We start from the raw sequence: 20554 nt of genomic DNA, 5'->3' as shown, positions 1-20554 counted from the left end.
AATTCAGGCTGTCACCTTGTCTGCAATTTATACTCAAGAGAGTTGTCTATATCCCTGGGAGTTAATAGTGATTTGTCCAGGGTGACGAGCCATAAAGCATTAAAGGAAGACCCAGGTCTTCCTGGTCCCACAATCCAATCTGTCTACACCTCTTTCCAACACTAGCCCCAAATCTACCAAGGAAAGAAGAGTAACATCTAAGTTCATTTTCCCAGACTATTTAAAAAAAATTACTGCACTAATAATCTGTGTTATATCATGCTTTCTTAAAGACTGCACATTTGCCTAGTCTTCTACTGTCATCCTCCCTACAAAATGCATAAAGAATCTCCTATCAGTCACTTTTGCTTGTCAGAAATATTGCAAGCATCTACAAATAGAAATGATTTTCAGTAGAGCTTCTTTTCATTTGTTAAACTGTCTCCCATACTATACATCCAGTTGGCTATGAATTATAAATGAAACCTAGATAAAACTCAGTGTCATCGAAGATGCCTCTTCCAGATGATCACAAATATCAGTTTGAATATCCGAGGTTCTAAATTGCTTGAATAAAGGTAGTTCTTTTTCTAAGATTTCTTTATATCGTTTGATCTTCCTTAGGTGACAATAGGTAGATAAGGGATCAGCGATATTGCTAGTCCCATGCCCCAGTGAGAGCATAAGATTGTGGATTGGTACCTCCAGATTATATGTACTAAGATCAAAGTCATTTGTCCAGGTCAGAATAAAGGTAATCAACACCACTTCATATACTGTTAGGAATACAGAATACAGAACAAATTCCACAAAAATCACTATCACTTGTCTTAGGAAGAAGTGTTAGAGTTGCTCTAATTTGGTATCATTCAAGAGGATTAATTCGAATTTCCAGGTCACAAAGCGATGATCATGTGTGAATGTTGTAGTCAATGTGAATCCAAGACCACCATATTTTCAATACTAATGTCCATCCAGGTATGGTTCAAAAATTAATCTAAGCATATTTCAGTCCATATCCACATAAAGGATTATTTCACATTTAATCTTATAAGAAGTTCAAAAAACCATATGTTAGGTACTATTTGCAACAGAAAGTGTTGAAATAAAGTAGAACATGATTAAAAATGTCAGTTTCTCGATCACATGACCTGGAGCAAATCCTCTCAGCAGAGTGGACCTAAAACATAACTGAATGAATGAACACAGGCTTTGGTGCCATGACTAAAAACGGTCAGGAAATTTAACCCAATATGTACAGAAATCTTTTTGGAAGCATATTCAGGCGTTTAAATGAATAGCATAGGAAGGGGGAAATGGGGAAGGGAAGAAGTGCCAAGAGTGACTGAGCAATTGGTTAATTGCATTTTAATTGATTTTATCTGAAAGCAACTCTCTTACTATCTCCCAAAATAAGAATTTCAAATAATTTTTTTTTTAAAGAGGAGAGAAGAGGTCTGGACCAAGAATTATCTTGGCAACTAGGCAAACATCCGGGAAATGTTAATAACACATGTGCAAACTGCTCTCCTAAAACAAAATAAACATATTTCTAATTTTCATTAAATAACATGACAGGAGAGATTGTTTGAAGGTTGCATATATAATCATTCCTTGGCCTTTTGGCTAAGATCAAGTATGAAGGTTGCATATACTAGGGTATTAGTTGAAAGGAAATAAAAACAGGAACGCAAAATTGCTTTCTGGAATATTGTACTTGAAACTTTCTTAAATAGAAAAAAAGTTGCCTGAAAGGTGTCTTGCATTTTTTTAAATGTTAGTTTTCAAATGAATTAGATATTCTTTGAAAGTAACGGACCCTGAAATGATTAACTAACTTTGGGTAGAGAGGAATATAAACTGATAATTCACTTGACTTTGGACTAAAATGACATGAAGTTAATTTTCCTATCAAAATGGAACCCAATATTCAAACTAGTTCTTTGTAGTCATTTAGGCAAAACAGCTAAATTTGTGTTGAAGAATCTAATGATTCCAAATAAAGTAAATATAGAAGTTTGGCTTTAGTCTTCATTATTTAGCTCTTAAACAGCCTCTTTCTAAATGAACAGGTGATTTTTCACTGCTTTTCTTAATAATGGAGCCAATAACTTGGTATTTCATTGCCTAGTGAAATAAGTGTCTTACAGACTAGTTTTAAAGTTACTACTAAGTTTTGTCAGTGAAAAATCTGTTAAGACTGATACAGAAAAAGGAAGGTTGCTAGTAGTCCACCCTGTTTGTCTTATATCTAAGAACACACTTTTATTTTTAATAATTTAGGGCTGTGTTAGAGTAAATACAACAGAAAATCTCAGTCATTTCAATTTGCATGAACCATCAAGATGGTGGAAGGGAATAAAGAAGGTGATATTAGAGTTCAGAATGTAAGGACTAAATTTTCATCTTCAGATAAGTAGAACATTAGATTTTCGTATAGAAGATCTGAGTTCAAATTCCAGGTTTACCCTGACCCTCTGTGATCTTAAGCAAGTCATGTCTCCCAGGCTAAGTGTTTTCTCCTCTGTGAAACGAAAGGGCTGAACTACATGGCTTCTAAAGTCCCTTCCAATTATACATATATATCCTCTGAGAATCCAAAGACCCATTCTCTCTATGGAAAATGAGAAGAGTGGGTTGGGAACCGGGAGAAGTTAGTGATAAAGCTAAAGAATGTGATAGAGGGACTTAAAAATTAGATCAAGACCAGGACTTAGGAAATATCATACATCGATGGTGATACTGCAAAAGGGAATGGGAAAGGGAACTGTGATTCAGTGGAAAACCCAATGGATTTGGAAAGAGAAGAATTGAATTCTTGCCTTGTCTATGTTACTACTTGTGTAACTTTAGACAAGTGATTTCTCTGGGACTCACTTTCCTCATGTATAAAATAAGGGGCAAACTATATGACCTCCGAGTTTCCTCTCAGCTCTAGGTCTTTGATGGAATTTAAAATTTTTAGTAAATCCTTATTTTTCCCAGATTGCATATCGATACATTTTTAAATATTTGTTTTCTGATATTTTACATTCCATGTTCTCTCTCTCCCATGCTTCCCTCTCACCAAGAAGGTAGGTCATACAGTATAGGTATATATGTGATGGAGTTTTTAATTATTTCTTGTAGCTTTGTAATTTGCTCAAGTTTGTTGTTTATAATCCCTCTATTTTCATTTGGTTTCTAAATGTAAAAACCATTAGGAAAATTCAGGGGAGCAAGGGAACAGGAAGAGAACCTGGGAAACAACATTATGTTATAAAGAAACAGGGGAAGGAGAGGAACTAGGTATTTATGTCTGTGGAGGGATGGGCAGGTGGTAGTAGTATCAAGAGGAGAACAGACAGGTTAAATACTTATTAATCCTAGGAAAGAAAGAGGGAGGTAAGAAAACTGATTGGAAATGAATCATAAACATGTTTCCTTGAGAGTCAGCCCTTCATAGAAAGGAGGGTGTTTATTGCAGATGGCTCTAGTTAGTGTGGCAGATTCTTATGCCTATGATCATAAGGTTATAGAAGCAAATTGGAATGAGTGAATATTTTGCTCCTGTTGGGTCATACTTGACAAAACTGCCCATGAAAACAAACACGTGTCCTTATATAAGGTTTTTATTTAACCTTTTACTTTCTTTTTAGAATCAATATTGTGTATTGGTTCCAATGCAGAAGAGTGGTAAGAGCTAGACAATGGGAGTTAAGTGACTTTTCCAGGGTAACACAGTTAGAAAGTATCTAAGGCCATATTTGACCTTCAGACTTCCCATCTTTAGATCTGACTCTTAATCCACTGAGACTCCTAGCTACATCACTATATAGGACTTCTACATGCAAATTAGTTCAAAGAGAGAAGAGAGGATCAGAGCATAATTCTATGCTTCTCTCATTTTCTCCCTCTTGGAATGTATTTGAAAAAATAAATATTTGTTAATGATCTCGAAAAGAACATGATTTAAGGAATTTAGAATGGTTGCTAATTCAGAGACATTCCCCTCAGTATACACGTTTCTTCTCTATGATAATCTTTTGGAAACCTTATGAATAAAAGTTTGTGTATATGTTGTATATATACATACATATATGTATGATGGAGTTTTTAATAATAACTAGGAATTTTTGCATTTGGAATAAGAACCAAAAACATGACCAAGGAATACCAAAAATATATCTTCAGGTAGGTGGTACGGTAGAGAAAGAGGGGTGGTTCCAAAGGGCTGGAAGGGAGGAAGTGGAAAAACTCACTCCAATTTATCCTTGTATATATTTTAAGTTTGTTGTTGTTGTTAGTAATGAGGTGTTAAGCTCTGTTGTTTCTTTGCATATGAAGGCTCTATCAGTGCTGCTAACATCTTCTGTTATTTGATACTCTCTAAATTTATCTCCCTGCTGGAAAAGCCCTATTTGTCCAACCCTGATTATAGTCCTGTAAGTAACATTTAATATCGCCCAAAGAGAAGCTGATTAATGGATACAAAAGAATCCAAACGACAGTAGCCAAGCATTGATATTTTTAAACCAAGGTTGTCCAGAATGTTACTAGTTAAATGGGAATAATGAAAGAGACTTTCTCAACATGCTAATATAAATTTCAGAAAGAACCCCTACAGCCACACCAAGCTCCTATTAATCGCCTTAAAATATGAATGAAGAGACACTCAACAGAATAATAACATTACCTGATCTTTCATGGTCTTCCCCAAGTCCTTCACATCTTTCATGTTTATGGCATTTTTCCCACCCTTTTCCTTTCCCTTCTTCTTGTTCTTCTTCTTGAATAAGCATTTCTTACAGATACAAAAGCAGCAGGTCAAGATTAAGAGGACTGCGACTATGGCTATGGCTATTAAGGCCCATGGTGGCACTAGAAGGGAAAAAAGCAGAAGGAGAACAAAGAGATACAGTTAATCAGCTGTGCAATGACCTTGAAATCATTTAGCTGCAAACATTATAGAGTCTAGTTTTACAATGTCAATACATATATACATGTACACATATAGTACATATTTTATATAAATCTATGATTATTTGTAATTGTCTATATCATTGAGCATACGTGTGTATACATAGAAATATATATAAAACACACACATATATATATAAAATATATGTGTATATCTACTTATGTACGGAGAAAGCTATGTGTCTGAGTTCATAGAGCTCTGAGATGAAATCAGAAAGACCTGAATTCAAATCCAGTCTCAGATACTGTGTGACCCCAGGCAAGTCATTTAATCTGTTTGCCTCTGTTTCTTCATTCTTCATCTGTAAAATGAAGATAATAACAGTACCTACCTCACACAGTCCAGGTGAGGTTCCAGTGAGATAATATTAGTAAAGCACATATCATAGTGCATGGAAGGTAGTAAGTACTGTCTAATTGTTTATTCCTTTCCCTCCTTTCGTTAGGTAATGAATCTATAATTAATTGATCTGTAGGGATTTACTGATGAGGATTTTTTGTATCACTACACATTAGCACCTCCTCTGCAAGATTAAGAGATTAAATGACTTGCTGAAGTTCATAGAGAAATATGGGACTTCCTAACTTGAATTCTGGCTCTCTAACCATTACACCATTTTGCTTCTCAAATCATTAGAAATATTTTTAAAATCACCCAGATTTCTATTATATTTGCCCATATTTCAATAGAAAAAATATTTAAAATCAATATTTATTAAATGCCTATTTATGTACCCAAGCACTATCCTGGGTGTCTGAGATACATGGTTAAAAGTAAAATGATACTTGCCCTCATGGAGTTTACTATCTAGTAGATCTCATTAGACAATTGTACTGAGTGCTTGTATTTTAAACTATAATAGAAACATTTTAGAAATGTCATTTTCACTGGAAATATCTAGGATGAAAATTTCAGTTATTAAGAATAATCAGAAGTAATAATTGGGATTTTCTACAAAATAAGATCAAAACAAAATAATAAAAACATTATTTCAGACAGCTAGATGGATAGAGGGCTAGTCTTCCCTCAGAAACCTTCTAGTTGTGCAATCACTTAACCTTTCTCAGCCTCGATTTTTCTTCCATAAAATGGACTTACTAATAATCATGCCTATTTGATAATATTATTATGAGGACCAGAAGAAATAACATAGGTTATTATTAGGCTTCCTGTAGAAGGTGAGAATTTAGCTGGGAATTAAAGGAAGTTGTGGAAGTCAGAAGTCAGAGATGAGGAAGGAGAATATTTCAAGCATGAGAGAGAGTAAGAGAAAAAGCCAGAATGATTTCTTAACGAGTTACACTTTCCTAAGGTGGAAATGGGCAGCTTGAGGAAGTAAAGGCAGGTAACTTGAAGAAGCAAATAGGGACAGCTCTGGAGGTTTTCAAGGGAAGAGTGTATGAGTACTAGTTAGGGATGTTATAGACAGGATTTTAAGTCATGTCTAGGTTAAACTAGATAGCCTCTGAGTTGCCATTCAATTCTAAGATTATGGAAGTAGCCACAAAGGGAAAATGATGCTATGAAAAGAGTACAGGTCTTGGATTCAGAAAATCAAGAAGATTTAGAGGAGGAAGAGGGATGTTAAAGATGATGTAGTTGAATATCTTCAATTTAAGCCCCCAAAAGGGTAAAGGGACTTCCTCAGTCCCTCAGGTCACACAGTGACAGTGTTTAGGGTTTGAAATTCAATGTGGTTTAGCAGAAGGAGCAATGGATTTAGAATCTAAGGATCTAGATTCAAGCCCCAGCCCTGCTACTCATGACCTGTGGGGCTTTGGGCAAATTCTTCTTCCCATACCTTCTATTTTTCCCCCATCTATATAATGAGAGAACATGAAATCCTCTTCAACCCCTAAATCTATGGATGATTAATTTGTACAAGTAATATCTTCCTGCCCATTACCAACGACATTCATATACAGTGCTTGAGATTTTTAAAGTACTTAAAAATATTAATTCATTTGATCCTCACAATAACACCGGGAGGTAGTTGCTGTTTTTAACCCCATTTTATAGATGAAGAAAAAAGAGGCAAAAAGGAGTTATATGACCTCCCCCAAAATCTCACAGCTAGTAAATGTCCAAGGCTGAATTTGAACTCAGATCTAATTGATTTCAAGTTCATCATTCTATTCATTAGGTCATTTAGTTGCCCATAAACCTAGAGCTGAAAGTAGACATCAAAGGTCATTTAATCCAGCCTCCTCAATTTGCAGAAGAGACTTGGGAACATTAAATGACTTTTCTGAGCCCACAGAGATAGGATTAGAGCTCAGGTCCCAAGAGTCAATGTAAAAGTTAAATATCTTTCTACTGCAAATATATTGCTTCAATTCTTTGGACTCCTAGAATTGATAATGTGTCCCTTTCTTCCTACTTTTCATGGATCTTCTATTTACATTTTGTCTTTCCTATTAGAACATAAGCTTCTTGAGGGAAGAGATTAATATTATGTTTTGACTTTTAGAACCTACTTAATAATTTTAATAGATTTTTAAAATTGAATTGATTGAATGAGATCATAGCCATATTTCATATAATCTTAGGAATAAGACCACATCGAATGTAAATTTATTTTGTAAATCTATTAAAATCTCACAATTTGAAGATGTTTAAATGTAGACAGCACAAATAAGACACATCATTACAATATTGAAAAAAAAAAAAAACCTTTACCTTCTGTCTTAGAATCAATTGGGGTTAAGTGAATTGTCCAGTGTCATGTAGCTAAGAGGTGTCCAAATTCAAATTTGAACCCAGGACCTCTGATCTCTATCCACCTAGCTGCCCTCACTGTAATACATTTGTAAAAATGTTCTTTTTCTGGCAAATTTTCCTTGAATAGAGATCAACTTCAATGGTTCAATGGAATCTCTACCAAAAACAGAACTGTCCCTTTTCTACCAATAATTGCCTAGACTACTAAGAGGCTAAGTGACTTGTCCAGGGTCATACAGCTAGCCTATGTCAGAAATGTGGAACTTAACACTAAATACTTCCTGGATTTGAGGCCAGCTCTCTAGACATTATGCCACATTATCTCTCAACCTTGTAATATATGACCAAAACAGACAGTATATTGTTACAGGCAATGGCATATTAGTAATGAACTACCATTCTGTGTGAGGTTATTTATTCTAGCTATCAAACTAGTGTAAGAGTTTTCTAAAGAGCAAGATAAAAAGACTCTTAAATTACACAGGACAAAATTAAATCAATTGGACAAGTTCATAAAAGGAAATGGCCAGTGGAAGAACAGGAAAATTATTTATTAAAAGGAGCCAGAGAGATAGGATCATACCACTCCAGGAGGGTAAGTCTGCTGTTGCCTCTTGAAGGGAAATTAAAAGAGTTGAAACAATTTTTAAAGAAATTTTCTTACTACTTTAAGTTTTATTTTTTAAAATGATGTCGTATTCTAAATTTGTTTTCAAATTTTGAGTTTTATTGAATTTGTTTACAGAATACTCACAATTTAAGGAAAATTTCCAGCATAATTAACTGTTTTTGAAACTGGGTCATGGAATCTTTAGAAGGAGAAAAATATACCGACTGCTGCTCTTTGGGGAGTAATCAGTTGTGAACGTAGATGCTAAAGTCCTTAAAGATGCATTTGCCCTCCTCTAATTCAGAGCTTCATTACTTCTCTCCTGGACTTTCCTCCCAGCTAATTGCCATGCTTCTACTCTCTCATCTCTTTAATTCATGTTACACATTGATGACAACAGAAATTTCCCAAAGCAGAGCTCAGATCATTTCATCCTCCTGCCTTCAACCCTTCAATACCTCCCATTGACTTTAGACAAATATTCCAAATCATTAGTGTGCCAAGTGCATGAATTAAAAAGCATTTACTAAGCATTTACTAGGTGCCAAGCAATGTGCTAAGTCATGGGAATAAAAATACAAAAAAATATAACATGCTAAGGGGAGAAAAAACAGTAAGCAAGTCAAGTATTTATTAAATGATAACTATGTGGCAGGCAGTGTGCTAACTAATGAAAACCAATGCATATGGGGGAACGATGACCAAGAATGTGGTGCTTTAGATTGGGAAATCACAAAGATGGTGGGTGATAGTGATATATCTTTCTCCAGGAATGGTAATGTTGACTTGGTTACTGTTTTCTAGTCTAGAGGTAGAAGGGAGTAGAGGAAAGTTACATATGAATGCTATGGATTCATCATGGGAGAATCTGGGGCTCCCCAAATATGGGGAACTCTCACCAATCAGGAGAGGCTCACTCCAGAGCAGGAAATAGATACAGAGGTCTAGTCACTTAAGATACTCTAACACTGGACCCCCAAAGGACCTCTACGCCCTTCATTGGACCTGGAACTCCCAAGCCAATATATGCAAACTTAAACCCTTTATTAAAATCCAGTAATGAATTTTCTCAACATGTCTAATATAGAAACACTATCTCCCCTCTTCCCTGATTCTCTAATAAGGGCATTGTCATCCATCTCAACACCTACATTCCTAACCTCGATGCCACCATAAATAGCCATCTTTCCTTCACTTTCCATATCTAGTGAGTTGTCAAATCCTGTCAGTTCTACCTGCATGTTGGTCTTTTCTCTGATTACCTTTGGAATAATCCTCCTCCTACATCCTTCCTTATCATTATCACATCAACATTTATTGAGCCCAGTTACGTATCTGGCACTTTGTTAGATTCCAGGAGATAAAATGAAACATAAAGTGCCATTCCTGCCCTTTTAAAAGCTTTTAATCTAGTAGGGGATACAGATCACATTAATACCTAGAAAAGAGAAATAGTGATATAAAAACAGCATTCTCTCTCAGTTTGTATCTATGTGGAATGTCAACTGGACAATTTCACATTACAAAAGGAATGCAATAGAGGCATTCTACCCGTTCTTCACCCCAGCCCTGGGAGTTATGTGATCTTTCCCATTTTATGCTTCCAGTACTTGAGACCATGAGTCTTTCAATGACTTGTCCAGGGAGCTATAGTTAGGAAGTGTTCAAAGGCATGATTTCAAACTCAGGTTTTCCAAGCCCAGGATTCTAATTCACTATGCTGCTATGATAACTCTAGGTTGTTTTTGTCTTTGACTCTATGGGTATATAACCTGATGGAGACCCAGATTAGAAAGAAAGATCCATAAAAGACCAAAATGTTCATAGCAGCAAAAAACTGGAAATGAACTGAACAACAAGCATTTATTTTGTGCCACTATATACTGAAGATTACATTCTAGCATTTCCCGTTCCCAAGGAACTTAGATACTTTTAGAGAAGGCAGAGTATATATATATATATATATATATATATATATATATATACACATACATATATATATGTATATGTATATGTGTATCCACCTGCAGTACACACAATATGTGTACACACACACATATATATATCTCGATGTGTCACACATTTACATAATATATAACATACACATATCTTTGTATATAATATATATTTCTTATAAATATCTCTGTGTATGTATGTTACCCACACACATATGTCTATCTATATCTATGAGTCTACCTATCTATGTGTCTGTCTGTCTATCTGTCTGTGAGTATCTATCTGTCCATGTCTTTCTGTTTATCTCTGTCTGTTTATCTGTGTGAGTATCTATATCTATTTATCTGTCTGTCTGTGTTTGTCTGTCTGTGTGTCTGTCTACCTATCTGTTTGTCTATCTAAATTCTTTCTTTTGCCCGCTGCATGTAAAGCATCTAAGTAGCTGTCTTGGTTCTTGCTTGTAGGGTTTGGTGCTCCTTTAAGGGTAGGTATTGTACTAGTGGAGAAATTAAGAAGGAACCAATGTGTTGCCATATACTTAGGAAAGAGGGAATAGATATAAGGTAGCACCACTTCTTCCTCCCCTTCCCTAGGCAGAGCTGTTTGACTATGGAGTCAGGTCTGACTAGAGCGGGAAGGTAAGTGAAAAATCCCTTCAGTCTCTTTCTTCTTAGTTAAGGTATTTTGTAAATCCCTGCCTCCCCCCCCCCCCCCCCGCCCCAGCACATTGAAGATGATTAAGTCTTCAGTAGAACCAAAAATATCTAACCCTCCTCATACCTCAACCCTCTTACCCAATCAATAGATAGACATATTTGTATAGTCTGTTCTTCTAGTTATGCTTATATCACTATACATTGTTCTTAAAGATATTCCCATGCTTTGGGACAACTAAGTGATTCAGTGGATTGAGAGCCAGGGCTAGAGAATAGAGACAGGAAGTCTCTGACTATTTCCCCTTTACAGATGGGTTTAGGGTTTTGAATTAGGAGTAGTTCCAGACTATATTTAAAGTCTTGGAGAGCTCATGATGTTGGTATTGCTTGTCTCAAAGATGTGGCTGGTATAAATCTTTTTTTCAGGATAGGATCTTGCCTTCCCCTAAGGGAAAAGTCTCCATCCTAATTAAATCACCCATGAATAGACTGGGTCTTCTGCTTCTCAGCCAAGGATTAATGGTTATCTTCTCAGTAGGGGTTTTGTTCCTTCTCTCCTCAAGTCAAGCAGAGAAGAAGAACTCAGCAGATCTCAACTGCTTCAGCTTTAACTTGGCTGGAATGTTCCATCCCATCCCCTGATGGCAGCAGGATTGTCTCACCTTTTTCTGAGACAACTTTTCAAACCCAGTCTTTTCCATTCAATTTTGGCATTTTCCTCTCTTACAGTACCCCATGTATAGCCTGGTTCTTTGTGAGAATGGTACTGTCTAGGCTTGGCTTGATTTTAACTCAAAGCTTTGCCACAGTTAGGCCCTTCCTCTTCCTCCTCTTCATCTCTGCTTAAAGAACATGGCCTAGCTTAGGGGTATGATAACAGGATTCTTCCCTTGATTATGGGATTTCCAAAGGGCAGCCAAATCTATTTTTCCTCCCCCAACCTCTAACCTTTCCTCAAGTCATACTGAAGAAAGAATGTGTTTCATCTCTATTGAAGGATCACAAAAGTCTCTCCCACAAGTCATTGATTTCACCAAACAAAGACTGGGCAGCCATCAGATTTTCTTTTTTTTTTTTTTGAAAGGTGGGGATAGATTCATTAATAATCACAGTAGTACCCAGATAGCTTGTAAGAAAATAGTTGCCTGAGCTGACTGCTAAGGGAGACAGAATCAGCTTCTTCCCCTAAGAGCTAAACTCTCCTTTGTGAAGAAGGGACCAAAAAGAGGTCATTCACTAGCTTAATTAAGATCTACAACCTTTGAACTAACTCCTACTTTGACAGGAAGGAGGAGAGAGGAAACAAAGCTCAGTCCAGCTGCTTTCCCACCTCACCATCACATCCCCACAGTTCTGGGGAGGGGTAGGAGATGGTGGCTGCTCAGCACTCAATATCCATTTTCTGCATTAAGAGCTTGCAGGGTCATGGAGGAAAGGAGCAGAGGTGCTCAGCCTTGCTTGTGCACTTGCTTCTGCATGGTGTGAACAAGATGGATTATCTTGCAGTTTCTTTTTCCCAGAGGCTTCCCAAAATAGCCCTAGATAGCCAAGTTAAACAAACTGGTGAACTAGAGAATAGTGTGTGCTGGAGCCTCCCTTGTCTCCCCTGCTCCCAGTACAGCTGCTTTATATACATAGACCCAACAGATGCAAAATAAATAAATACAAGGTAGTTGGGGAGAGCAGAACCCAGAAAGTGAGTGCTTCAAGTGGGCACCCCAAGATTACTGAGTTATTAAAAAAACCATGGCATATAATGGAGTTATAATTATTATAATAATTTCATTATATCTATTATGTTATTTTTACTATGAATTTATTATATAATCATTATTATAAATTTAGAGAAGCACAGGAAAGTCCTTTTTTTTTTTTTAACCCTTACCTTCCATCTTAGAAGCAATACTGTGTATTAGTTACAAGGCAGAAGAGCAATAAGGGCTAGGCAACTGAGGTTTAGTGACTTGCCCAAGGTCATAAAGTTAGGAAGTATCTGAGGTCAAATTTGAATGCAGGACCTCTATTCTCTAGCCCTGGCTCTCAATCCACTGAATCACTTAGTTGTCCCAAAGCATGGGAATATCTTTAAGAACAATGTATAGTGATATAAGCATAACTAGAAGAACAGACTATACAGTGACTTTAATGATGTTAATGAGGCATCTAGGTAGCTCAGTGGGTAAGACTGCTAGATCTGCAGTCAGGAAGATGAAGTAGACCACCATAGAAGCAATTCCTTATATGTCATTTGCCACCTCTTTGTACCCATGCCAAAATGCTCTCCTTTCTCACCTCTACCTTTTGGAATCCTTAACTCCATTTAGGAATTATCCCCAACTACTACCTCCTTCGTGAATCCCTTCTTGATCACCTCCACTATTTAGCACTCCCTACTCTCTCCTCTTCCTCCCCATCAAAGTACTTTGTATTTACTAATCTATTGCCCCCATTCTCTTGCCTCATCCTAATAGAATGTGAATTTTTTTTTAAGGTCAAGGGCCCTATTTATTATTATCTTCTTATCTCTAGCACCTAAAACAGTTTTAAGCAATAATAATAAAAGCAAACAATTTAATAAATGCTGAACTCTATGGAATGGAATACTTTGAGATACTTAAGAAATGTGGCTGTTTGTCCTCCTCAAAATAAACATCGAGAAGTAGAATTTTTCCTTGTAATGTTCATAGCAATGGGTTATTGACTTTAATGTGCCAAACTCCCATAATATAAATTAAGATTTTACGGCAATTTTATGATGCTTTTTAGTTAAGTAAAACAAATATATGTAACTTTGCTAATGAAAGAAAAAGAACTGATCTGGAAAGTATTTTAATAGAACATTTTGTAATCTATTTTTCTAAATATTTTTCTCATATATACACAATGCCAAATTAACAATCCCAGAACCTTTTGAAAATATTTTTGGTTGGTTTGTTTGTTTTTTAAATATGAGAACACTGTATCTGACAGAAGGAGTCTGAACACAATATTGCCACTGGCAGAAAGTGATATAACTTAATGTCATTGCTATTGACCATCCACTAAATGAAAGGTAATAGAAAAATCAATTTAAGTGATATAACGTACAAATAAAATCTTTTCAACAGGAAAAAAATTAGATTTTGGCTGTTTCTAAAAACTTGGAACCTAAGTGTTATCTGGACCTTAGTTAATAAATTAAATCCCACATAGTAAGTAATAAATAATTAAATTCTAAGAAACTAAAATTGTAAAATCAGGAGACCAATGTCCCAAATGAGTTAATTTGCAATGTTTGTTTAGTACCACAATCCATATCTAGGCTATGGCTTTGGGGCAAAATATTTCATTAAATGTATGGTCAGCTGCCGATAAATTTGTGCTTTTGTGATCATGTTTTATATTTAATACCTTTCATGAGACATAGTAATCTTTAGTGTCCATTGCTAATCCCATATATGTAAAGGGCACCATAACCTGGATTTTTTAGAAACTCTTTTTTGATGTAAAATATCTGTGCATGCCCTCTTTTCTTTCCCCAGATTTTTACTTCTCATCTCTTTGACCTCCCCAATTTGCTTGATGTCTCTAATGCTTAATTTAGACCTCTTTTTCAATAATTATTATTGGCATCCTTGAGAAATCTAATGCTTTCTTCTCTTTTCTGATCCTTCTTGACCCTTCTGTGGCACTGTAACAATTCACCCCTTGAATTGGTCTGCCTCCTTATCTCCATGTTGCTGAATTTTCCAAGTTCTCTTCCTGTCTCTCTCACCACTCATGGGTCTTCTCATTTGTGGGTCTTCTTTCAGTCCCTCAAGGATCTGCTTTTGATACTCTCTGTTCCCCTTCAGGTCTACTTATGAACTGGATTAAACCACCATCTCTATGGGAATGATTCCCAAATCAACATCTCCAGTCTTGAACTTTCATTTGCACTCCAGGCTTGGATTCTCAGCTGAATACAGGGTATTTCCACCCAATCTCAGTATGCCCACAACTGACTCAATATCTTGCATATATTTCTACTTTTCTGCAAAACAGCAAGCAGTAGGGACCAAATAAATACTTACTGTGTGCTGAATTCGGAAACGTTATTAGGGAACTACTCTTTGTAGGGTACTGGGGGGTAGGAGGATGGGAAACAAAAACAATAAGGCACCTGCCCTCAAGAAGAAACAATCAAATGGGAAGAAAGTATGTGTATTCAAATTTGCATGTTATATGGTAGAGTGTGATAGGAATAAAACATGCTAGGAAGATTGAGGAAAGAGATTACATCTATTTGAGTTGGATTTTGAAGAAGGAAAAGGATTTAAACAAGTAGAAAAGAGGGGAGAGTATTCTAGAATCAGGGTATGATCCGAATGTGTGAACAGAGAGAAGACAGGACGAGTCATGCACCAGCACCAAATAAACCAATTTGTCTGGAATATATAGGACATGAAGTAATGTAACGTGAAAGCTAGACAGTGGACAAGAACAGAGAGCCTTTGAAGGTGTTTGAGCAGACTGATGAGGTTCTTTATTGGAGATTTTGCAAAGAATGAGACCAGAGAGGGAAGAAACAGGAAGGAGGGTAAACTCTTAGGGATCAGACGGGTAAATTCTTATTGAAACAAGCTCTCATTTCTCTACCTGTGTTCCCTGTCTGTCCCCAATTCAACTGCTAAGCCAATCCAGATGCTTCAATATCCTTGTTTCTAGGTTAGGTCCCCAGTGGGTGTGACTACCTAAGTGATGTTATGGTTCTGATCCAAGACAAGCTTGACTAACCTTTGTTTCTTCCTTCATTTCCTTTTACAAGCATCCCTCTGAATTAACTATCAAATGCCTTTCCTTTTGAATAACCCAAAAGCCAGAGCGCATTCCTTAGATGAGAGATATTATCTGGACCTGGCAAGCAAGGTTTGTAGCTCTCTGTGTTTACATGGAATCTTTCATGAGGAAATCTCAAAGGTAGGCAAAGTGACAGGTTCAATATAATCACAACAGAAATTTGGCATCAACAGAGTATTTCCTACCTCTACCATGCCTGTATTTTGACATGCTAGTTAGTGTCTCCGAACCGGAGCAAGATGCATCTCATCCATTTAATGAAATATCGATATTTTTCCTTCTCCCTTGTAGATAGCGAAGCTCATTGACATCTGCTTGTTATACAAATAACAAGCCCCCATTTCCAGAACACTGAACACAGATGGAAGGTGCAGAGGACAAGAGGGGGAGGAAGAGCTTATCAATATGTAAAGAACTATTTTGACATCAACCCTCAGGAGAATTTTGGCACAATTTGTGTGGAGCAGCAACGATTGTAAGACCGATTAGGGATATTTGCCTAAAATACATATTTGTGACAGCAGTTCTATGAAATTGGACCAAAAAAAAACTCAGGCCTGGCATTTTAAAATCAAATGACAAGATGCAAATGGGATGCATCTGGAAATATGTGGGTTAATATACTCATTAGCCACCTCTAGAGACATCCCATTAAGTCCAAGATTTGAAGTAAAATGCAAAGCAAGTACAGACTAAAAGTGTGGCTAAAAGACAAAACTAAAGGACCTAAAGATCTACTTTCTTATGATTCTTGGGTGCTTTGGAGTTTCTCCAGCTTCTGTTATAATAGGGAATGTATTCCATTAATCCCTGGGAGGGAATTCTCATTCATTCATTCACTCAATTATTCATTCATTCCATAGATATTTGCTGAATATATTCTCCATACCCAGCTAATATTAATAGAGTTCTTTAAATATTTGCTAAGTGTTTTTTATATGTATTAGTATAGTAATGTATAATAATTTATATACCCCTGGCCCATGCCCTCAAGAAGCTCATGATTTCCCTAGGGAAAAGTCTAGTACAAGAAAAATTAATGAATAGACATGGAAATACAGTACTTAGAGAATGGAGGCTTAGGACTCTAATCTCAGTTCTGCTCCAGGCAAGTCACTGCACATCTCCCAGTTTGACCCTTTTTTAAGGAAGGGCATTTAGACTAAATGATTTCTAAGGTCTAGTCTAACCGCTAAAGTCCTTTTGAACTAAACTGATGTTCCTCATTCAAGGACTCTTTCTTCTACCATTCTATGTTCTAGAGTCCCTCTCAGCTCTATTTTTTTATGTTCTTAGGTCACTTCAAAGACTTTAAGTGCATTTTATGATTCTATAATCTAAGGTGGAACAGTTAGGTGGCTTAGTGAATAGAGTGCCAATACTGAAGTCAGGAAGACTCTTCTTCCTGAGTTCAAACTTGGTTTCAAGCACATATTAATTATATGACCCTGGGCAAAACACTTAGACTTATTTGCCTCAGTTTCCCTATCTGTAAGATGCGTTAGAGAAGGAAATAACAAGGTCTTTGGTCACTCGAGCCACACATGGTGCACAGAGCCAGGAGATGACTTAACAGAGCAACATAATCTAAGCTACATATATATATATATATATATATATATATATATATATATATATATATCAAGGTATATAATCAAGATCTAAATTATTCGATATAGTTTCTTATTAAAGATCTGAGTAGAGGGGAAAGCACATCATATGTGTCTTCTTTTATCACTTCCCTCCTCATTTTCAATGCACCTCTTCTAGTTTAGTTATTTAGTTATTTCCACCCAGGTGGAACCATCTCTTCCTTCAAGAAGTTTATATTCTATTATCTTATTCTGTAACATCTACTAAATTTTTCTTCCTAAAACATCCTTTCATGTCATTTTTTCCTACTTAAAAACTTCCTAATGGTCATAAGATTTAAAGCTGGAAAAAATTGTAGACATCATCGTGTTCAGTCTTCTCCTCTTGATGAGGAAATAAAGATTACTAGACTAAGTCACCTGCCCAATAAATATAAGAACATTGGTTTAAAATTTGGGACTTTTTATTCCAAACCCAGTACTCTTTCAGTAAACAGTATTATCAAGCTGGGTCATTTTCTATCCATTACACTAAATGGATCTGTCTCTTTTCTATTTTTCAGGCAAGCCTCATGTATTATTATTGTCTGCTTGACTTTGCTTATTTTCCATATCTGAAAGACTCTCCTACTTTCTCTGCCTGTGAGAATCTTGTTTATCCTTTAAGACCCATCTCAGAGACCGACTCTTGCATGATGCCTTTCATGACAATCTCTAGAAACTTGACTGTCTGTATTACTTATTTGGCACTTATTCTCTTCTTGCTTTATGAGAACAGCTTTCTGTTCTTATCTATGCCATAATGCTTCAGATAGATTTGGGACTTCTTGAAGGCAAGAGAACTATGTTTCATACTTTCCCTATCATATGAAATGCTAGAATAGAGATCTTTATATATTTAATTTTTTACATTTATATAGTACTTTTAGAATTTTCTTAAGAAAAAAATTAAAATTAGGTAGTAAAAATTTTATCACTCCCATTTTACAGATGGGTCTCTTAGTAGTGAAGTGACCAAGGAGGAACAAGCTAGAGCTGAATTTCAGCAAAGCAAAGGATAAAATCCTATCCTTGTGAATAACATGAAGAAATCTGTTCTAGACAAGTCTAGTCATGACCAACTCTTTGTTATCCTTTTGGGATTTTCTTGACTATTTCTTCCTCCAGTTCATTTTATAGATAAGGAACTGAGGAAAACAGAATTTATATGCATGTATTTTTCCATGTAGCCATTAAAGACTTAATTAGAAATAAAGCCTCTAAAAAGTTTAATATATCCATTAAAATTAAAGTTCTCCCTAACAAACTTGTTGATTTCTTTTTTCCTCTCCATATTCTATGAAGGAGCTGGTGATAGTTCTATTCAGTTTAATTTAATTCAGACTGTAGGGAAACAAGAGACAGCTCCTTCCCTGAAGTCTGGATTTATTCCATTTAATTAGATTCAACAGGATTAATTAAGCACCTACTATGTTCCAGGCACTAGGTGTTGAACTGGGAATATAATGACAAACTAATGGCACTTGCCTTCAAGACTTTACATTTTACTGTCTGTTACAAAAGTTTATTCCAAAAGAGTTCTGCTAAACTTTTCTAATTCCCGAATATTTTGTCTATCTAGAAAATGATCCATTACATAACTGTGACTCATCAAAAAGACACATAGTGATATTCATGTTTTTCTGAGTATATGTTCAAATTTCTTTATATATTCATATGGCTTGGGTTCTCACTGAGCTATTAAAATTCACAGCCCCCCTACCGAATAGTCAGTGAAGAAGATTATTGATGCTTTTTGGGGGAGAATTCAAGGATCGTATTTGGATAAGAAAACTTCATTAACTGAAGACCATCATATCTGCATATATATACTAATGGAATAATGTAATTGTTCCAAATATGGCCACACTACAAGTCTGTTTTCAACGATAAGGCGAAAGCATCCAAATCTCTATGAAACTGAAATGCCTGAAATTTGACAAGAAAAATGATTTTGGAGCTTTAGTCAAAGATAAGCCACAACACGACTTTCAGTGGATTTAGATAACACTATGGAGTTAGCTGAGAAGCTTGGATGTTTGCAGGCTTATGGGAAAAGGGCATTTGTCAGCATAAAGCAATGCCAGGTGAGCTGGCAGAGGTGATGGCCATTCAAAGAGCTGATCACTTCCAAAGCATATTGGAAGTTTGCAGACATTATCAATCACGCTGTGGACAATGCAATTTCAAAGTTAAAAGGAAATCCACTCATCGTATGGAATGGTCAGTGTGTCTCTCTAGATCTGATCGCTTACTGCAAGGCTGAAAGATATTTCTTTGTTGTTGCATTTTTTAAAATAAGAAGCAAAATTTACCTTTGGCCAATTCTTGGTTTTATGTTTGAAGACCTCAGAATAAGAAGGGTGCTTTCATGTAGGGGCTGATCCAATTACTGTGAAATTCCATTCTTATGTTTTGATTTAGATAAAGAGTTTCTTCAAACTCTGTTCTTATGTTAGCAAAAATGTCAAAAAAAAAAACCCTAGAAAGTGTTGAAGATGGCAAACTGCTTATCCATCTCTTTGCCATTTCAATTTTATTCACTATAGACTCATTCATCCAATAAACGTTAAAGCATTTATTATAAGGGTTCATGGTCTTTAGTTTGTCTACTTGCAGAAGTATAGACTCATTCTGAGAACTTTTAAAACAATTTATAATTGATGGAAATGCTAAATATCAATGAAACCCTCATGAAAATGAAAATATAACTGTATGCCTTTCCAAGATCACAGACTTTCTGAGATCTAGTCACACTTCCTTTGGATCCACAGATGTCAGGTGGATCCTCTGATTTCCTGTGCTAAAGAGAGCAAGAGTATAGATGCAGTGGGGTGGTAGAAAATGCAATGGAACTTGGTCAGGATTGTTGTGGATTCCAGTCTGATCTTTGACAATTACTAGACATGTGTAGATCACTTAATCTCTGGATTTTCTCAGCGGCAAAATTAAATTGGACTAGATATTCCCTAGCTTCTTTTCCAGCTCAAAATCTTTGGGAAGCTTACTTTTGGAAATATCTCAACTTAGGTTTGTCTAAGTTTTTTTAAAATAAAATTTCTATTCCTTCACCATAAATAAATTGTTTTCTTAAGTACCATCCATTTATCAGCAACTCCCAGTTAAACTTCCTAACCTTGAAACACTGAAAAACATTTGGAAAAACCTCTTAAAGTTTTTTGATAAAAAGCAAACAGGGTATTTTATATGTAAAACTCCCTAA

The 20554-nt window shown here is 35.9% G+C and overlaps 1 protein-coding gene across 14 annotated transcripts in view; it reads right to left on the bottom strand.

The window, feature by feature from the left end:
* Positions 1–20554, bottom strand: part of SYT1 (synaptotagmin 1) — a 734125-nt gene that overhangs the window by 216774 nt on the left and 496797 nt on the right. For all 14 annotated transcript variants that reach the window (XM_056798523.1, XM_007503097.3, XM_056798520.1 and 11 more), the window contains one exon: positions 4655–4839. In XM_056798523.1, coding sequence (XP_056654501.1) covers positions 4655–4839 — 185 coding nt within the window. The remainder of the gene's footprint in view (positions 1–4654; positions 4840–20554) is intronic.

The sequence above is a fragment of the Monodelphis domestica genome, chromosome 5 (genome assembly GCF_027887165.1).
Source record: "Monodelphis domestica isolate mMonDom1 chromosome 5, mMonDom1.pri, whole genome shotgun sequence".
In the NCBI taxonomy this organism is placed as follows: Eukaryota; Metazoa; Chordata; class Mammalia; order Didelphimorphia; family Didelphidae; genus Monodelphis; species Monodelphis domestica.
The sequence above is the reverse complement of the archived record's forward strand: the minus strand, read 5'-3'. Positions and strand labels throughout refer to the sequence as shown.